Genomic DNA, 13,760 nt, shown 5'->3' with positions numbered 1-13,760 from the left:
CCGGTCCCTTGACGTCGCATCTGCCCGTGGTGTTGTGCACGGCTGGACTGAGACCACCCGCAACTTGGAGGAGCAACACTTTGTCTTTCATCGAGGGCCCCTCCAACTGGATGGGAGAGAACAGATCACAGAACATTACATGCTTACCCTTTCGTTTACAAGACCCTCCCTTCCCCGTGACTCTCTATTTTTCTTCCATCCGTGGGCCTGTCTCTTAAATGTTCCAGCCTCCTCCACCACCCCTGGCGAGGCTTTCCAGGACCCCACAACTCTCTTGTGTAAAAAAAAATTATCCCTAAGCTTCCCTCTTTTCATCTTGTACAGACGTCCTCTGGTGTCTGGGAAACAGTCGCTGGTCGTCCACCCTATCTAGGCCTCTCAGAAATTTGTCAACCTCTATCAAGTCTCCTCTCATCCTTCTACGCTCCAAAGCTCTGCTAACCTTGCCCCATAAAGACTTGTTCCCCATCCAGGCAATATCCTGCCCAATCTCCTCTGCCCCTTCTCCGTAGCTTCCACATCCTTCCTGTAATAAGGTGACCAGAACGAAACAGAATCCTCCAAGTGGGGACTCACCAGAGATTTGTAGAGTTGCAACGTGAGCTCTCGACTCCTGAACTCAATCCCCCCCAACTAATGAAGCCCAGCATTCCATAGACCTATCAATCCTATCAATCTGCGTGGCGATCTTGAGGGATGTATAATTTGGACCCCAACGACCCTCTGTTCCTCCACCCTGTTAAGTAACTGACCATTAACCCTTCTGGTTTGTCCTTCCAAAATGCATCACCTCACACTGATCCATATTGAACTCCCGACTCTACATCCTGTCTATATCCTCTTGTAACCTTCAGCTCCATCCACAACTCCCCCAACCATCCACAAACTTGCTGATCCCACTTCTCGTCCCACCTTGAGGAAGGCCTCAGACCCCGAACCTTCAGCAATATTCATTCACGTCCCATGCACGCCTCGAGGCTACCTGAGGTCCTCCAGCATCCGAAAGCTTTCATATTTGACACCTTCCCTTGCCTCCCCCTCCCACCCCCTGTGCTCCAGGAGAGGGGAGGAGAAGGGGAACAGAGGGGAGGAGACAATCACAAGGATTGATGGTCTATGTAGGACTACTATTGGCCAAGGATTAGCACAAAAGAAGATTTATAGTTATAATTAGGATCAGAAAAAAAGGTGGAATTTCCCCAAATGCAGATACGGGTGTTTGTTTTGTGATGTAGGAGCAGGAGGGGTTAATAGAGGGGTGTACACACACACACACACACACACACACACACGTATAAACACACTCACAGACACAGACATAAACACGTACACATACACACACACACACACACACACACACACACACACACACACACACACATAGGGGTGTAGGGGACTGGAGGGGGTGACAGAGACAGAGAGGGGTGTAGGGGACCAGAGAGGGGTTACAGAGACAGCGAGGGTGTAGGGGTCAAGGGGGGGGTGTTACAGAGACAGGGAAGGATGTCGGGGACCGGATGGGGTGACAGAGACATGGAGGGGTGACGGAGACCGGAGTGGGGGTTGCAGAGACAGGGAGGGGTGTAGGGAAATGGAGAGGGTTACAAAGACAGGGATGGGTGTAGGGGACTGGAGGGTGGTTAGAGAGACAGGGAGGGGTGTTGGGGAGTGGAGGGGGTTACAGAGCATGATGAAGATGATGTGAGTGCTTCTTGAAGAAGGATCTGGTTTCAGAGAAACTGAAATGAGAAATGTCACTGATTAGAGGGAGATTCAGTGAAGAAACCACCCCGTGCGTTGGAGAGTGGTTGTTTTGCAGCTGGGGATGTGTGTAACACACACCCCTCGTGTACCTGAAGTGGTGGTTCACATTGTCTTGCTGGGGACTGTACAAGGGGTACACACATACGCTCACACACAGACACGTATACACACACTCACAGACATAAACACACCCACACGTACACACACAGAGACACACACATACACACAGACATGTACACACACATAAACATACACGTACACACTCACACACACACACACGTACACACAGACACACACACACTCAGACACACATATACACACACACTCACATAGACACACTCACAAACACACACACACACACACAAATACACACTCACAGACACAGGCAGGATCCGGTTGTATGACAGTCGGGGGATGGTGGTGACAGAGAGGCCGTGAACCCCCTCTCACACCGTCCGTCTGTCTATCCACAGCTCCCCTGCAGCTGATGACGGGAACAGGCGATGGAGACCAGCCAGTGGAGACAGAGGTCCACCTCAACACCCCGACAGGTGGCACAGCGACCCTCCCTGCCGCTCAGATACAGGTGGGTGGGCCTTGGGGGTCAGGGGTGGGCCAGGGATAGGGTGACAGCTCTCCCTTATTCCCTCCCCTCCTCCCTCCCCATCCCCCACCCTTCCCTCATCCCCTCCCTTCCTCTCCATCCCCTCCCCTCCTCCCACCATCCTTACCCAATCCCCTCCCCTCCTCATTCTTTCCTCATCCCCTCCCTTCCTCCCCATCCTTCCCCATCCTCATCCCCTCCTCTCCTCCCACCATCATCCTTTCCTCATCCCCTCCCATCCTCCCCATCCTTCCCTCATCCCCTCCCCTCCACCCTTCCCTCCTCCCAGCCCCTCCTCACATTCTTCCCTATCCCCTCCCCTCCTTCCCCATTCTTCCCTCATCCTCTCACCTCCACCCCATCCCCTCCTCCCCTCACCTCCACCCCATCCCCTCCTCCCCTTCCCTCCTCCCCTCCCCCCTTCCCTCATCCCCTCCCCTCCTCCCCTTCCTTCCCTTATCCCCTCCCCTCTTCCCCCTTGTCCCTTCCCCTCCTCGCCATCCCCTCCCCTCCTCCCCATCATCCCTCATCCCCTCCCCTCCTCCTTCCCCCCCACCCCGGGGGAGAGCTGGGTAGGGTGGAGGTGGGTGGGGGGGGTGGGTTTGTCCACACCAGCTCTAACTCACCTTCTACCCCCCGTCTCCCCAGCAGGATCTGACTGCCGGGGGCCCTGTTCCCCATCGCAGGGCCCTGCACCTCCTGCAACCCCTTGGGCTGGTGGTCCTGAAGGCGGACCCCTTGGCTCTCACCCGCCACCTCATGCCCCAAGGTATGCGGGAGACTGGGGGGTGAGCAAGAGGGGAGGGGAGGTGGGAAAATCGTCCCCCACCCTACCCCCTATGCAGATGGTGAAGCTCAACAGTCTGATTCCTTCATTGGTGCCCCCCACTCCTCCTCTCCCCTCCCTCCCTCTGGTCTCACTCCTCTCCCTCCCTCCATTCTCCTTCCCACCCTCCCTCCAATCCCACTCCCATCCCCTCCCTCCCCCTGGTCCTTTTCCTCTCCCGTCCCCTCTCCAGACCCACTCCCCTTCCCTCCCTCCAGATCCCCTCCCCTTCGAATCCCTCCCTCTCTCTGTTCCCCTCCCTTTCCCCGTCGCCATCCCTCCCTCTCTCCGTTCCCCTCCCTCTAGTCCCACTCCTCTCCCCTCCCTTCCACCCCCTCTCCTCTGCCCTTCTGCCCATCCCTCCCTCCTATCCCAGCACCCCTTCAGCCTCTCATCTCCCCGCCCCTTCCCTTCCTCCCTCTCTCCAGTCCCACAATAGACAGCCCTTCTGGCCCCTCTATACTATCCCATCCTTCTCACTCCTTTCTCCATCCTATCCCACCCTCTTTTCTCCCTCCTGTCCCATTCCCTCTATCCCTTCTCCCTCTATCCCCCCCACCACTTTCTCCCCTCTCTACATCCTATCCACCTCTCTCCCTCATCCCACCTACTCTCCCACCTTTCTGCCCATCCCTCCCTACCCTGCCCTCTCCTCAGGGAAGATCTACCTGCTGATGGACTGCTCCTTCTTCCAGGGATGGTCCTGTCCAGCGAGACCTGGGCCCCTCACGAGGCAGACCCCTTCTTGAGAGAGGAGGAGCCCACCTACCCCATGAGCCTCCTCCTCCAAGAGCTGCCCTCGACTCCAGTGGCAGAGCCGACCCTCCGGAGGCCGGCCATCGTTCTCTGTTGTAGTCCCCCAGCCGGGGGCGAGGGGGTTTTGAAGGGCGACGGAGGGCTGTGAGTAAGGGCCGGTGAGGGAGGGAAGGGGGTGGGAGAGGGAGGGAAGGGGGTGGGAGAAGGAGGGAGAGGGGCAGGGATGGGGGCTGAAGGGGAAGTAGGGGGCTGAAGGGGAAGTAGGGGGTGAGGGGGGGCAATGAGCAGGGATGGGAGTGAGGGGGAGCAAGGGGGAGTGAGAAAGGGGAGGGGGAAGTGACAGGGAGCAAGGGGGAGAGAGGGGTGAGAGAGGGAATAAGAGGTGAGCAAGGGATGGTGAGGGGGACAGGGGTGAGGGAGGCGGGGGCATGGGGAGAGCGAGGGGAGAGGTGGGGAGAAAGGATGAGGGGGAGTGAGAAAGGAGTGAGAGGTGGTGGGGGGAGATGGGGTGAGAGGTGGAGAGGGGGGTAGTGAGGGGAGAAGGAGTAGGTGGAAGCATACAAATTGAATCCTCCTTTCCAATTCACGTTTCCCTCTCCTATCCCTCCTGCCCCCTCCTTCTGCCTCCCCTCCTGATCCCTCTCCCACCCCCTCATCCTGCCCCTCCAACACTTCCACTGACCACCATCCTGCCCTAAACTCCAACTCTCCCCAATCACTGCCTCTCTGCACTCTCTCCTGCCCCTCTTCCCTCCCCTACACCTCTCCTTCCTCTCCCCCCACTGACCCAACCTGCCCCATCCTCTCAACCTCACCCTAGGGAGCAGGGTGCATCGAGCCCTCTGTTCTCCCATGGTTTCTGCCGGTGGCTGGGGTGTGAGGAGGTCTTCAAGGAGTATGAGGTCTTCCTGAGGTAGGTGTCCCTCGGAGTGAAGGTGGGGAGGGAACTTGGTGGGAAGAGGGTAGGGTGGAACCTCAGGGAAGGGGTTCAGTGGGGTGGGTTGGGTGTGAAGGGAACCTCGGTGGAGAGGGGGTGGGAATGGGATGGGACACAGTGGGAGGGGATAACCTCTGTGTAGGGGGGGAGGGAGTCCCACAGCCCAACTGGAGGGGAGGGAATGTTGGAGAGTGGCACGAGAGGGAGAGGGGGTGTCTCCGCTGGGATCCCCGTGCCCTCTCTCTACCCTGCCATGGAAGCCCCCCGCATCCAAACCCTCCGCCCCTCCCACCCTGATGGGATGATTTGCTGCTGGTCTCCCCACAGGCACCTGGACCAGGTCCACGGGCTCGGACATACGAGCACAGCTCAGTGTCTCATCCAGAGGCAGAGGGTGGAGCAGATGCAGCGCGAGGTGGGTGGTCCGGCCAACACAGACACAGAGGTCAGGTGGCAGAGGGAAGGGGAGGGAGATTCAGGAAATTTTGTGTGTATGTGTCCGTCTGTGTGTGTGAGTGAGTGTGTGTCTGTGTGATTGTGTGTGTGTGAGTGTGTGTCTGTGTGATTGTGTGTGTGTCTGTGTGAGTGAGTGTGTGTGTGAGTGTGTCTGTTGCTGTGTGTGAGTATGTGTATCTGTGTGAGTGTGTGTGTCTGTCTGTGTGAGTGTGTCTGTCTGTGTGTGTTTGTGTCTGTGTGAGTGAGTGTGTGTGTGTGTGTGTGTATGAGTGTGTGTGCGTGTTTGCACGTGTGTCTCTGTGTGTGTCTGTGAGTGTGTGTCTGTGTGAGTGCATCTGTGTGTCCTTGTGTGTGTGAGTGTGTCTGTAAGTGCGTGTGTCTGTGTGTATGAGTGTGTGTGAGCGTTTGCATGTGTCTGTGAGAGTGTGAGTCTATGTGTCTGTGAGTTCCTGTGTCTGTATGTGTGTCTGTGAGTCTGTGTGCGTGTGAGTTAGAGAGAGAGGAAAGAGCGAAGAGAGTCAGAATGGAGTGAAGAAAGAGAAGTGGAGAGAAAGTGAGGGAGCGGGAGGACGAGTGAAGCAGAGAGAGGAGAGAGATGGACATAAAAATGATGCTGGGGCAATTCAGCAGGTCAAACCGCGTACTTTATGTAGCAAAGATAAAGAAACAGAACCAACATTTCGAGCTCGAGCCCCTCATCAAGGGATGAGCAAAGTGTCAGCATCCAAATGGAAGAGAGAGCAAGAGAGAAAAGTAAAGAAGAAAAACAGAGAGGAGAGAGAGAGAGGAGAGCGAGAAAGAGAGAGAGAGGAGAGAAGAGAGAGGGAAAAAGAGAGGGAGGGAAAAGGATAGAGATATGGGAGGGAGGGAGAACAAGAGAGAAATGTATGGAAGGGAGGGAGGGGGAGCAAGGTTTCAGAGAGGTCTGTGGAGGGAGCAAGAGAGCGAGGGGGGTAGGGAGGGGTAAAGAAGCAGAGAGTTGGGACAGAGGGGAATCAGGGGTTTGTGACTGCTGGGCAGAAGGGGGAAGGAAGGACGTGTGGGGTGAACGGGAGGAGCAGTGGTGTCACTAGGCTCAGTGCCGCCCTGCTCCCCACCCCCATGGACATCCTCCCATCCCAAACTGTACAGAATCCTTAGTGACATCTATTCACAAGATAAAGCAACAGAAGCGGGCCATTAGTCCATCGAGTCCAGTCCGGCCTTGATTCTCCCCCCCCCCACCCCCCCGATTCATTAGACCCCGATCAGTTCCCCCCTTAAACTCCCCCAGTGATTAGGCCTCCGCAGCCACACACGAATTCCCCAACCCCTCTGGCCGAAGAAATTTTCCTCAGTGCATTTAAAACAGCTCCCTTTGACCATACAGGTCATAAATTAGATCCTGGGTTCCCCAAGGTTCAAAATACGGTCACTTGGCGAATAAAATGATGATCTCAGGAGTTAGAGGAAAGGGGGGGGGGGGGTGTGTGGTTTGAACAATGTTTGGCGGCTGTAGACAAACTGGGCAACTTTAAAATCTATCTGGGCTGCCAGAGAATAGGAGTCTGGGGGAAATAGGGACCCTCTTCTTGGCTCCTGTCAGGAGCCTGGCCACCACATTCTCGGACCAGTTGCAGACGGGGTCATGACAGCCGACTATTTCCTGTGGAAAGGGAATTGGAGTGTCTAATCAGAAGAAAATGAGGGCGTGGATAACTCTCTCTCCAAAGATCTTTCAGTGAATTGATTTTATCAGAGCTGGAAACAGTTTTTGAAATGAAGGAGGGAGGAAATCTCAGAACCAAGGGTTTTGACATGAGGCTTTAATGACAGAAAATCACTTTTCAGAGTGTTTAGACAATCTCAGACAACAATAGTTTTATTCACGTTTACATCAATAACCAGCTGGGAGAATGAGCAAAAAGGTGGCCAATGGAGTTTAATGCAGACAAGTGTGAGGTGTTGCATTTTGGAAGGACAAACCAAGAAAGGACATACACGGTAAACGGTTGGACACTGAGGAGCAGAGGGATCAGGTAAACAGCCAGGCCTGGAGGAGCAGAGGGATCTGGTAAATGGCCAGGCCCAGAGGAGCAGAGGGATCTGTTAAATGGTTGGGCACTGAAGAGCAGAGGGATCTGGTAAATGGTCAGGCCCAGAGGAGCAGAGGGATCTGGTAAACAGTCAGGCACTGAGGAGCAGAGGGATCGGATAAATGGTCAGGCCCAGAGGAGCAGAGGGATCTGGTGAACGGTTGGGCATCTTGGCCCTTATAAATCAGAGTATTGAGTCCAGGAATGAGGATGTTTCAAAGAATGAGGAGAGATTTGAACCACTGGACGCTACAGCAAAGAAAACATGCCTTTCTAGTCTGTGCCGACCATCATCTCCTTAGCCCCACTGTCCTGCTCCCACTCCATAACCGTCCAGTCTGTGTATTTATCCAATTTATTCTTAAAACACACGATCGAGCACGTCACCACCTCAGCTCATTCCATTTGCTGTGTGAAGAAGTTCCCCCTAAACCTTTCCCCTTCCACCCTTGACCCATGGCCTCTGGTTTGGATCTCACCAACCCTCAGTGGGAAAAGCCAACCTCCACTTAGTCTGTCTGTCCCCCTCATAATTTTAAACACCTCGATCAAATCTCCCCTCATTCTTCTATGCTTGAGGCAATAAAGTCTGAACCTGTTTAACCATTCCCTGTAACTCAGTTCCTGAAGTCCAGTCAACATCCTAGTAAATCTTCTCTGCCCTCTTTCTATCTTATTGATATCATTCCTGTAGTTCGGTGACCAAAATTGCACACAATTCTCTAAATGTGGCCTCACCAATGTCTTATACAATTTTACCATAACGTCCCAACTCCCGGACTCAATACTTTGATTTCTGAAGGCCAATGTGCCAAAACTTCTCTTTACAACCCTGTCCACCTGTGACACCACTTTCAGGGAATTATGTCTCTGTATTCCTAGATCCCTCTGTTCTACCGCACTCCTCAGTGCCTGACTGTTCACCGTGTATGTCCTTTCTTGGTTTGTCCTTCCAAAATGCAACACCTCACCCTTGTCTGCATTAAACTCCATCGGCCATTTTCTCTCTAAAAATCATGTCCCAGTGCAGTCCATAACCTAGTGACACCAGTGCGTAAGGAGGGCTGGGGAGGTTGAGAGAGGGAGGGCGGGAGGTGAGGGTTGGTAGAGGGGGGTGTGGAGGAAGGCGGGATGGAGAGAGGGGTGTCAGGGAGGTCCGGCCTCCATCTGTCCTATCCTCCACAGCTGTCCTTCGAGAGGCAGAGGCTGGTGGCAATGCAGGCACAGCTGAGAGCCACTCCAGGCAAGGACTCGGCACATGGCAATGAGGTGAGTAGATGGGGGCAGGAGCTCCGTTGGGCGGGGACAAGAGGGCATGGAATATGTCTGACTCAGCCACACTGTCACCACGAAATAGTGCAGCACAGAGGCGTGCCCTTTTAATCTGTGCCAAATTATTCTTCTGTCTCGACCCACTGACCTGCACCCAGTTCAGAACCGTCCATAACCCTCCCATCCACGTACCTGTCCAAATTCTTCTTAAATCTTAAAACTGAGACAGGAAGGAGTGAGAGAGAGAGCGAGAGAGTGAGAGCCACTTCAGCTCATTCCACACCCCCACAGCTCTCTATGTGAAGAAGTTCCCCCTTAACTTTTCCCCTTTCACCCTTGACCCATGTCCTCTGGTTTGGATCTCACTGACCCTCAGTGGAAAACCCAACCTACATTTACTCTGTCTATCCCCCCCTCATAATTTTAAATACCTTGATCAAATCTTCCCCTCATTCTTCTACGCTCCAGGGAATAAAGTCTGAACCTGCTTAATCTTTCCCTGTAACTCAGTTCCTGAAGTCTGGTCAATGTCCCAGTAAATCTTCTCTGCCCTCTTTCTATCTTATTGATATCTTTCCTGTAGTTCGGTGACCAAAACTGCGCACAATTCTCCAAATTTGGCCTCACCAATGTTTTGTACAACTTTACTGTAACATCCCAACTCCTGGACTCGATACTTTGATTTCTGAAGGCCAAGATGCCAAATTTATGACCCTGTTCACCTGTGATGCCACTTTCAGGGAATTATGTCTCTGTATTCCCACTGTTCTACTGCACTCCTCAGTGCCCGACCATTCACTGTGTACGTCCTTGGTTTGTCCTTCCAAAATGCAACACCTCCCCTTTGTCTGTATTAAACTCCATTGGCCATTTTGCAGCCCATTTTTCCAGCTGGTCCAGACCCCTCTGCTATTTTTGAAAACCTTCCTCGCTGTCAACAATCTTAGTGTCATCTACCAACTTGTTGATCCATTTGACCACATTATCATCCAGATCATTGATATATACAACAAGCAACAATGGTCCCAGCACCGATCCCTGAGGCACACACTCTAATCACAGGCCTCCAGTCTGAGGAATTGTCCACCACCACTCTCTGACATCTCCCATCCAGTCCTTGTCAAAATCCAGTTCACTGCCTCACCATGAACACTGAGCGTCTAAACCTTCCTGACTAACCTCTCATGTGGAGCCTTGTCAAAAGGCCTCACTAAAGTCCACATAGACAATATCCACAGCCTTTCCTTCATCAACGTTCCTGGTAACCTCCTCGAAGACCTCTAGAACACTGAGACATCAGTAACTCTGATAAACCCCTTACCTTAACACCAGTGTTAGAAATTAAAGTACCTTTAAAGAAATTGCTCGAGACAAAAATTGAGAACAAAGAACATTTATTACTACAACAATGCAAAGTTGGGTGCTTCCCCTTACCCTGGGAATACACACACATACTGGGGCTCACCCAACTTTTATACAGTCAATTTCAGTATCAGAATGCCCTCCCCCTTACATTCTTCTGCCCCCCTGGATGGGTTTGGCATAGGTAATCCTTCCTGCCTACGTGCAGTTTCAGTACACTTGGAGGACCAGGGGGTATCCTGTGGGTGCCCCATCATGTCATTGTCCTTATTCACACCTTCCTGATTCTCTGGGCTACAGTCTCTTGATATGCAGAGTTGACTCATTCTATCTAGGGTTGGCTAATTTCATATGTATAAATCTGTGTATGGTTAGCTAATTAGAAATGTATGACTTGGTACTTCTGTCCAGGGCTAGGAGACCCTTATCTGATCCAGACTACCTCAACTTCCTACATTCTATTGTACCTTACCATTCCTTATCTTAGTCCTATGGTCTTGTCACAAAGACTAGAAGATTCTTATGTTAATCGTGCTGACTCTGCTTTCCTGCATCCTAAGCCCCAAGCTTATCCTGTTTGAACTGGTTACAGCCATTTACTGATGAACTTTAGTTTCTTCCATGTTCATAATTTTAGATCAATTTTCCCATCTCTCACAATCCTCACTTTTCTTTTAGATCAGTAATACTGATCTTTCACCATGATCAGTGTTACTGATCTTTGGCTACTAGTGTCAGTGTGACTGATTTCCCCCCCCCCCCCTTCCTCACTTTTCTTTTAGATCAGTAATACTGATCTTTCAAGTGTAAGGTGTAGTTTTACCCAGCTGGTCAATAACCGAAATGTAACACCTGTGTAAAATCTTTAGGTAGGGGAGCACCATGAAGGTCAGAGTAGCGAGTCCAGCTGCTTATTAGGGTTGCGAGTATCAGGCTCCAGTTCTCAGTAAAGAGTCTAGTCCATCCCATTCAGTCCGAAGTTGCCACGTCTGAACATGGGCATGGGCAGATTCACGTTGAAACATTGAAGCAGTGTCTTTTAACCACCCGACTTTTGTAAGCATTGTCCTGACGAAGTCTGTGAGAGACGCTGCCTTCAGCAGCGAACGAGTAGCAGTCTGTGAGAAACGCTGCCTTCAGCAGCGAACGAGTAGCAGTAGTCAGGCGGTTCCGTTGAATTGTGGCTAGTATCTGATGTCCTCTTCAGCCCCGAACCCTAGGGCCACCGATCTCCGAAGGCTGTTTGGAGCCTGATATTAAAGTGTCAAGCAGCTCACGTTGTTGGAAACTGGTGCTCCCCTTCACGGGGTGATGAAAAGTGACCAAGCTGGGGGGGGATTGTTTCTTGTGATTTAACTGTGTGTTGCAGCTTGTCTGCTAACATTAGCATATGTATCATTGAACTTGTGAGTTGCAGCCTGTCTGTGTACATTAGCATATGTATTAACTCTCTCTCTCTCTCTGCTACATGTACAATCCTGACTACCATTCTGTCTGTCTTTGTCCCACCATGTCCTTTGTGCTATCGCTTCAAAACTCTTGACTTTAATACCTGTGTAGGCTAAGATACAAATTAAATGTACTCCACTAAAGCTGTTCAGTTCCCCTGGTCCGTATTGGAATCCCTTGTTAACCCATATTCCACTATGACTATACATTAAATCTATGCCCTGTCTACATTCTAAAGGAGCACAATTGTAACCTCTGCTGCCCCTATTCCAGGGGGACTTAAAACATTAACGAACAATATTCCAAAAAATGAGTAAACAACAATGAAAGTAAAACCCATTGAAAGCAGCAAAAAAAAACAACAATAACTGAATAAACCACCATAAATGTAAAGCTCATTGAAAACAGCAATAAAATACAACAATAACTGAATAAACCACGATAAATGTAAAGCTCATTGAAAACAGCAATAAAATACAACAATAACTGAATAAACCACGATAAATGTAAAGCTCATTGAAAACAGCAATAAAATACACAAAAACTGAATAAACCACGATAAATGTAAAGCTCATTGAAAACAGCAATAAAATACACAAAACTGAATAAACCATTAAAAAAACGAATAAAATTGTAACATTACGGCACTTTGTCATTAATTCTTTGAATGTGGGTCCAGCCTTTCTCTCTTGTTCTTACTGCGGTGTCTGTAATTAAAAGTACACAGCAGGGACCATCCCAGGCAGGTTTTAGTTGATCCTCTTGCCATGCTTTTACATATAACCAATCACTAGATTTTAATAAAATGAATAACAATCTGACTTTCCTTTGTGTTAGTGTAAAAATTGTAAAATGAAACACAAACCATATTTGCATGGGTTTTGAATATGTTAGACCTTATTAAAATGCAGTTGGAGCTGCTTGTCTGTATGGGGCACAACCCTCCAATTTGTTAGAGTGAGTACATAACAGACATTGTAGCACAAGAGCCTCTGCAAGAGAACTTGAAACATATTCAACCTTTAGTTCTGCCTTAAGTAAAATGCCTTGTGCCACAGCTCACAGGAGCTGGCCTTATTTAAAACAGTCTGTAAAACAGGCACCAAAAAAAAGTTAAAAGATGTTCTTATGAAGATTGCACACACAATAATTTAAGTACAGGCTAGTTTCTATTATATTCCACTTAAAAGTTCTGCTGCATGAATCCTGGAGCTTGTGGAGTCATTATTGAATCAAGAAATATTGGTACCATGCCAATCTCATTCTAACATGCCAATTTCTCGTCCTTAAGTCAAGATGTATTGAATAGCATCTGGTACAAGATCTGTGAGTTCTTAATGATATTATTATTCTTATGCACCCAATTGTTCTGAACTATGCCACCAATTTAAATCATATTCCACCTATTGCAGTACTCACACAGCACCATAGACCAGTTCGCAGGTTTATTTCTCCATTAAGCTGAATCCAGTTGCGCAGGGTTTACCTCCGTGATTATTTACAATGTAACTTCCGCACTACCGGATTTAAATATAAACCTGATGAATGGGGGAAAGTTATCATGAATTAAATAACAGCGGCAATACAGAGAAATTGTGCTGAGGCATTAATTTCACTCCGGAGGAAAATGCACCAGAGAAATGAATGATTAAACTTATAGGAATCCCCATAGGAATCCCCAGAGGTTTCTTTATTCTCCAGAGGTGGGTGATCTTTAAACTCACGGACCTTGACTGCTGAATGTGTAGAAGAAATGTATTAAATGTGTTGATAGGGCTCCATACCTCTAACTGCAAGACAAGAGCCTGAAGCCTCAATTTCAAGTGCCACAGTGCACTTAAAGGGACATGCACACTCCTGCTTCAACTGGCTGAACCAGCCACTTTACACATCAGATCCTTTCTTTATCTTACATACACTTAAAATAAGACGTGTAGAACTCACCCTATTTGCGCAAACATTTCTCCCTGCAAATGTTATAACATCACAACTCTCAGGTACTCCCTGTGCAAAATCACATTTGAATACAATTTATTTCATAAATTGGAATTAACTGGTAGTTAAATTCGCTCATTCTACAGTATTGATAAACGATCCTTTATGACATTTAATTTTTAGAATGAATTTTAATCAATAATGGTCAGTGACTGAAGTGGGAAGTCGTGATTTATGAAATTATCTCTGGTCTCTACTCTCCCACTCCCTGCACTTCTCCCAACATTCAGGAGCTGGCACACAGTCCCTGCCTTTTTCCATGTT

General features: G+C 49.8%; 1 protein-coding gene across 1 annotated transcript in view; it reads left to right on the top strand.

Moving 5' to 3' along the window:
• LOC138756875 (forkhead box protein P1-like) overlaps positions 1 to 13,760 on the top strand; it is a 54,580-nt gene that overhangs the window by 16,663 nt on the left and 24,157 nt on the right. Inside the window, exons 7-12 of the mRNA XM_069923269.1 lie at positions 2,238 to 2,350; positions 3,020 to 3,137; positions 3,890 to 4,094; positions 4,771 to 4,863; positions 5,215 to 5,302; positions 8,604 to 8,687. Of these exons, the coding sequence (XP_069779370.1) occupies positions 2,238 to 2,350; positions 3,020 to 3,137; positions 3,890 to 4,094; positions 4,771 to 4,863; positions 5,215 to 5,302; positions 8,604 to 8,687 (701 nt within the window). The remainder of the gene's footprint in view (positions 1 to 2,237; positions 2,351 to 3,019; positions 3,138 to 3,889; positions 4,095 to 4,770; positions 4,864 to 5,214; positions 5,303 to 8,603; positions 8,688 to 13,760) is intronic.

The sequence above is a fragment of the Narcine bancroftii genome, chromosome 3, assembly GCF_036971445.1.
Source record: "Narcine bancroftii isolate sNarBan1 chromosome 3, sNarBan1.hap1, whole genome shotgun sequence".
Taxonomy (NCBI): Eukaryota; Metazoa; Chordata; class Chondrichthyes; order Torpediniformes; family Narcinidae; genus Narcine; species Narcine bancroftii.
Note: the sequence above shows the minus strand (reverse complement) of the source record. Positions and strands in the feature narration are given on the sequence as shown.